At 39.5% G+C, this 6,744-nt stretch overlaps 1 protein-coding gene across 1 annotated transcript; it reads left to right on the forward strand.

The window, feature by feature from the left end:
- Positions 1–724: 724 nt before the first annotated feature.
- Positions 725–6,241, forward strand: cdk7 (cyclin-dependent kinase 7). Its single transcript, XM_069683238.1, has 12 exons — positions 725–800; positions 1,043–1,102; positions 1,190–1,223; positions 1,325–1,392; positions 1,538–1,606; positions 2,911–3,021; positions 3,106–3,224; positions 3,541–3,640; positions 3,732–3,818; positions 3,911–4,060; positions 4,989–5,127; positions 5,798–6,241. The coding sequence occupies exons 1-12, from the start codon at positions 735–737 to the stop codon at positions 5,824–5,826; spliced, it is 1,032 nt and encodes a 343-aa protein (XP_069539339.1). The 5' UTR covers positions 725–734; the 3' UTR covers positions 5,827–6,241.
- Positions 6,242–6,744: the final 503 nt, after the last annotated feature.

Here is a 6,744-nt window from a genome sequence, read left to right on the forward strand (position 1 = left end):
GTGTGTGTGTGTGTGTGTGTGTGAGAGAGAGAGAGAGGCAGGGAGGGTCAAAGGAGAGGAGCCATGCCTAATCCTGTGGGATGTGAGGGTATCTGCTGTGTATGGAGATGGGATGTAGAGATGTGTTCAGCGGTGCATGGATCACAAAACCTTCCTAACTGACAGAAGAGACTCCCAAGAGACCGATGTCAAACTGATAACTGCTAAAATACATTTTTTGAAGGCAAACTGTGTGGATTAAAACAGTATTCCATATTGCATCATAAAAGCTAAATGTTACAGGAAGAGATCTTAGATGAGATAAGTTTTACTTTCACTTTACTTTTCACTGTATCATATATATCAAGAATATATCAAGAAGAAGCTGTAGTTATAGAAAGAAACCCTATACAATCTAATTCCTATTATTATCCTATAAATATTTATTTGTCATCATCTTCATCATCATCATCATTATTATAGTACTGAGCTCTTAGTACTTGGTAGTGGTATTAGAGGAAGAAGTTACATGTTATGGTAGTAAAGGGCTACATAAGGGGAAAAACAGACACTTTGTAAAAAGGGGAATTATATTCCAGTAAGTAGTTTATGATTTCCTGTTCTTGGTATTGGACAAACTGAGCCGGTAGGTGGCGGTGTTGGTCAATACAAAACCTCATTTAACCCGGAAGCAGTACCCGTGGACCTTTAACAAGACAGGAAGTGTCTCCCAATGCAACTGACAGTTAGCTATCATGGCGCTAGATGTAAAGTCCAGAGCCAAACGATACGAGAAGCTTGATTTCCTCGGAGAGGGTCAGGTAGGTTGAGACAGATATTAGCAATTTCGGTTTTTGTATTTGTTCACGTCTCTCGCGCGCAGGTTCTTGCTAGTTGTGTAGAAAGCATGATAGCAGGCTAACTAGCATTAGCTGGTTGTTAATGTCAACAAAGCCTTGCTGGTTCATGCAGTTGAGCTCACAGCAGCACTGATGGTTAAATTTGTATTATTATTTCGGGCTCTGCTTTTGTGTACTTATTGGTCTCTGTTTCTCTTCTACAGTTTGCAACAGTGTACAAAGCCAGGGACAAAACGAATGATACCATAGTTGCCATTAAAAAGGTACAAGAAATCAAACAAATGTTGGACTTGTGTTAGCATCTGTATGCTATACTGATAATTAATAACATGATCTTTTTTTCCTGGCAGATCAAAGTTGGCCACAGAACTGAGGCTAAAGATGGTAAATGTTGACTGCATGATGGCACACATGTCATGTTTTTATTTTCACATAATGCACTCACTTCTTATCCACCTGTTAATGACACCAATTTTGATCAATAGGTATTAACAGGACTGCTCTGCGAGAAATCAAACTGCTGCAGGAACTGCATCATACAAATATCATTGGGGTAAATAAGTGTTCATTATTTTTAAAAGTGCTTGTATTTTGAAATTATTTTGGCACCGGTGTGTTTTCTAAGGGAAAATATTAATGATTATCATGTTCTCTCCTAATTTGACCTGACAATAACATTTCATGTTCTGTTTTTTTAGCTGCTGGATGCCTTCGGACACAAATCCAACATCAGCCTGGTGTTTGACTTCATGGAAACAGATCTGGAGGTGAGACATTTATTCATCGTTAAAAATAATTATCTTTTTCTGTCAGTCAGTATCTTTCCAGTGATAGCGCCATTCAACTTCCCATTGAGAAGCTTTTATTTGTTGTCCTTTGATGGATGGACTTAATTGCAATTGTGTTCAGTCAGGTCACATATCCTTTACGAAGTGAGTAACCTCTTTTGGGAAAATTTAAAAGACAGTCACAGACTAAGGAAAAAGCTCCACTTGTTGCCAAATTTTTCCTTCTGAAATACCTGTCAATATAATGCTATTCTAAATACAATATTAAGTTATTCACTAGAGTAATACCACAAAGTGCAGCCTGAAAATATTGAGGTAGAGTTGAAACTACTCCTCATGAAATGGATCACATTTTATTTTACAGATTTGAGTCTTTTTTATTAATATTAACTTCTCTCATTCATTGTCGTTGTAAACGAATATGATGATTCATTTCATAATTGGGCCACCAAATTAAAACTTTATTACCTCCTCCAAAATCGAGATCACTAACAGCATTTTTTTTCCCCATTTCCCCTTTTTTTTTTTGACAAGTATCTACTGCAAAGCAGGGAAAAGAATGGATAGAGAGAATAATAGAGGAATAAACTGTGATTGAGAGCTTTAAGGTCAGATAACCAACATAGTAACACGTAAAATATGAGCAGGATGACAAAGATAGCAGAGGGAGTGCTCTCATCTGACCATTAAGTGGTTCTGTGAGGTCACTGAGGCTTTTCGATTTTTTTTCCCCACCTCCTCCTCGGGATGGTTTTAGCATGCGAGGCTCCAGATGGGCGGCCATAACAGAACGATGCAATACAAGATAAGCACGCTTTAAAAAAAATCAATATCACTCTGCTCTTGGCCCTGAATTAATGCCATTAGCGTCTCACAGGCAGCAGACAGACAGGACAGACATGAGGGTGAAATATGATGTCTGTCTTATTACCGATGCTAAAAGGCTATTTTAGGCCCTGTGCTTAGATTTGAGTGTCAGAACTTATCAACTACAGATGTTCAAAGCCTTTACTGCTTTAACATTACATAGCAGGAAACTGAAGTCAGTGTTTTGTTGCTTGTGGAACAGTGGAGGTTCTGGGTGAGAGGTTGAGTCTGAACTCTGCTGCCTAGCTGTGTCTATTTCTTCACAAAGATATATCCCAACAGTCTTTAATTCATGTGGTGTCATTTTGAGGATGTAGTCTACAGCAATGTCAAAACATTAAGAAATGGATGAACGTCATTAGTTGTCAAATATCCATCTCTATTTCAGGATCTTTGTCTTGTTTTTTTAATCTTAGGTGATCATCAAAGACACCAGCCTCGTCCTGACTCCAGCCAACATCAAAGCCTACATCCTCATGACTCTACAGGGACTAGAGTATATGCACCAACACTGGGTACTGCACAGGGTAAGGGCATTTACTCGCCACACACATACACATATATAGTATGCACAAAAGGTCAGTAATGCACAGTTTGCTTTCTTTGTCCAGGATTTGAAGCCCAACAATCTGCTGTTAGACGGCAGCGGAGTGTTGAAGTTGGCTGATTTTGGTTTGGCCAAATCATTTGGCAGCCCGAACAGAGTCTACACACATCAAGTTGTTACCAGGTCTGTGCTTTTGTGCATCTTGTTGTGCAAACAACACAGAACTTAGACATTTCAGTACATCCATATGTGTTTTTGGAGCAGCTTATCTTAATCCCTTTAACTAGATAAATCCTCATGTGTTTGTGGAAATAAATGCAACATGTGACAGGGCAGATATTGATAGGCCCATGTAGACCCATGGATAGCAGCAAAGATGTTCTGTTAGTTAAAAGCTCTCAAGGTTTCAATTCTAACAGTAACAGGCATACTAAAAGAAAGAGTGGTATGCCTGTATAACAGGTCTAAATTGAACTCTGTTGATTTGTCCTTTTCCCAGGTGGTACCGCTCCCCTGAGCTCCTGTTTGGTGCCAGGATGTACGGTGTGGGCGTCGATATGTGGGCAGTGGGATGCATCTTGGCAGAGTTACTTCTTCGGGTACACAAACCTCACTTCACCCGGATATTCATATAGTACCAAGACATAGTTTTTCTTTTGCTAATGTATATGTATGTTCTGTTTACTGTAGATACCTTTCCTTGCTGGAGACTCAGATCTCGACCAGCTGACTAAGATCTTTGAGGCTCTTGGGACACCCACAGAAGAGACATGGCCGGTTGGTATCTTTATTTATCTAGTGTCTGTTCTTTTTAACTCTCTCACATGTGAGGATCCTTTAATACATTTGTTTGTTAAATCTCTCTGCAGGGAATGACTAGTCTACCAGACTATGTGTCCTTCAAAATATTTCCTGGCACACCTCTGGAACATATATTCAGTGCAGCTGGAGACGACTTACTAGAGCTGCTACAGGCTCTCTTTACCTTTAACCCCTCAACGAGGACAACTGCTACACAGGTAATACAAGTTACAGCACACTCTCACACTTTCTTATTCTCTTTGTGTGCAGCTAGCCTGAAAGTTTTTGGACCATTTAGCATTTCATTTTCTAAAAACCTTTTTTGAGTGTTGGGTATTTACCTTGAATAATTTATTCTGTGTTTTTGAGCCAGTCAAAATATATATTGTAATATATATTGTCCCTTAAAGTATATATTTTGAGGTCTAGAGGTTCTGTTTTTTTATAGCACGTTCTGAGTAGATACCTCCAACTACCGCCCACCCATCCTCCTGGCTTCACATGTATTTATTTATTTATTTTTTGGCCTTTTATGCCTTTATTTAGAGAGAGGACTGTGGGTAGTATCGGAAACAGGCGAGGAGAATGGGGGATGACACGCAGCGATTTAGCTGCAGAGCGAACTGGTGCCCCAAACATTTATTTTTAAGAATTTTCAAATAATATTTTTTATAAAAGATGACATATTGAAATTAGATTGTTTAATTTTATGTTAACATCAGTTTGCGGGTGCTAATAGAACAGAAAATAGAAACAAAACAGTGACCAGCTCCTCAGAACAAAGCTCAATAGCATCACAAGTGACCAAATGTACAACTAAGTCGAACTATTTTTTAATAAACCATTACCCTGGTGGTGAGTTAGATTAACCCGACCTTTAGGACACATGTTCGGATGTTTTTCACCTACAAATTTTCTTTAAGAATGGTCAGCACTACACTTTTTACAGGTGAATTAAAAAGAAATTCTCACAGTTTGAAGCAAAATTATAAGAATAAATAACATCTAGAAAGATACAATGCATAAATGATATACGGCTTGTTCAAAAGGCTCGCATTTTCTAAAACAGCAGATCCTAAGACAAAGATAGACATGTATAAGATGATGCTCAATATGTCTATAATGTACATGTCTTATGTTCTCCAGGCCTTGAAGATGAGGTACTTCAGTAATCGACCTGGTCCCACTCCAGGTCCCCAACTCCCCCGACCCAACTGCTCAGTGGAGGCTCTGAGGGAGAAGGAAACAGTCGGGCTCAAGAGGAAAATCGAAGGCCTGGAGACAAGTAATGACACATAATAGCTCAAAGTTGCTATGTGTACCTTTTTAATCCATCAAGAATATATGACCTTCACATACCCATACCCAAATAAAGCTGTTTTAAATTGAAGGGAAAGTGTGTGCCATAAAAAGTCTGAGGCAGATTTTGAAAAGCGCTGGAAAGTTTAGTACATCCCGCTCAGACCAAACTTACATATAGCAGGTTGTGAATTTTAGCCTCGAGAACCGCTGCTGGGTTCTTCTGGTTACGCACACTGCAGTCAAGAGTCTAGAAAACCACTGAACCTAGTAATTCAGAGGGTGTTGGCTGCACATTTAACTACAGCTGGAGATTCTGAATTTAGGGAAATAGAACATACACACACACGACTCGCATGTAAAAAACAGTTTCATGGAGTATGGCAGTAGGGAATGTTTTACTGGAGGAGCATGTTGGTGTAACTGGGAGGTTCAAAGCTCAGCTCTTCTTTGAAGCTTTGCTAAATGCTACCATATATTACAGAGAGCATCTCTGAATACTTGCAGTAGATGGAAACTTTTTAGTAGTTAGTAGACTGCTCTTTATTGGTTGCTTTACTTGCACACGTATTGTAGATGAGGTCTGTGGCTGTATGGCTCTGAAGTTGTACTTTAAATCATTCTTAACAACTGTTTTAATTTTACTTCACTTTCAGCTGTGATGAAGAAGAAGCTCGTTTTCTGACCAGACGGGACCTGGCTACTCTGATGATCCATCGTCACCCCTTTGTGTGATTCAGCTTTCACACATTGCTCAGGATTGTCCACTGGAATGAAACAAAGAAGTCCAAAACCAGCGGAGGGAAAAAAAAGGCTCAGATGAGCTTAACTTGAAGACATTTGAGACATTGTAGCTGTAATATCATCAGTTCAGAATTGTGCCTATGGTTAGTATCAAAGTATACAGGGTGCTGCTGTGTTCAGCAGACAACAGAGGCTGTCTATGGTCAGTAGTGTCGGCTCCTTCATTGAAACAATGATGCCTAAGCTCTCTTGGAATATTTCTATTTATGTGGCTGAAAAAGAGAAGACCTGAACTGGCAACCCTAACTGAGTTTATGTGTGTGTATTTTTATTTTTTGTATGTAAAGACCAATAAATGGTGCAAATGCATGTATGGGGGTTTCCTGGTTTGCTTATGTTTGAGACAAATTCTGAGACCATTTTAAGTCACTGTAATATATCATTTATAAGGAGCCAGTGTTCATCAGAAGTGCTCCTGCTGGTTTCAAATTGCACACTGTAACACCCCTACAGTCTACAGTTCATGTAAGAATTATTTACACAGTCTACCTTTTCACCATTTGAATATGTGTGGACAGAAATATACTTTGGATTTATTTGCTCAGAGTGTTTGACAGTCAGAGGGAGAGGGTGTGTATTTGACTGTGTGTGATTATGTGGCATAAGCCATGTCTTTAGGGCAGACAGGTTGACGCTAGGCTCGACACCAGCTCATGCATCAATGTCCCATGAGACATGTCTTTCCCTTCCTGTCCATTCCCCTTAACATTACTGTGATCTAACACAGGCTGACATGACAGAGGCCTCGTGCTCTGGCAGGTGGTCAGCTGCCCTTTTTGGTTTTCTGTCAAACAGGATC

This window comes from Semicossyphus pulcher, unplaced genomic scaffold, assembly GCF_022749685.1.
Source record: "Semicossyphus pulcher isolate SPU_LCO1_2020_fin unplaced genomic scaffold, fSemPul1.0.p SCAF_6, whole genome shotgun sequence".
Taxonomy (NCBI): domain Eukaryota; kingdom Metazoa; phylum Chordata; class Actinopteri; order Labriformes; family Labridae; genus Semicossyphus; species Semicossyphus pulcher.

Coding starts and splice junctions, on each gene's coding strand:
- cdk7 (XM_069683238.1), top strand. CDS start 735: ATGGCGCTAGATGTAAAGTCCAGAGCCAAACGATACGAGAAGCTTGAT. Junction 1,393..1,537: donor ATCATACAAATATCATTGGG/GTAAATAAGTGT, acceptor CTGTTTTTTTAG/CTGCTGGATGCCTTCGGACA. Junction 3,641..3,731: donor TGGCAGAGTTACTTCTTCGG/GTACACAAACCT, acceptor TGTTTACTGTAG/ATACCTTTCCTTGCTGGAGA.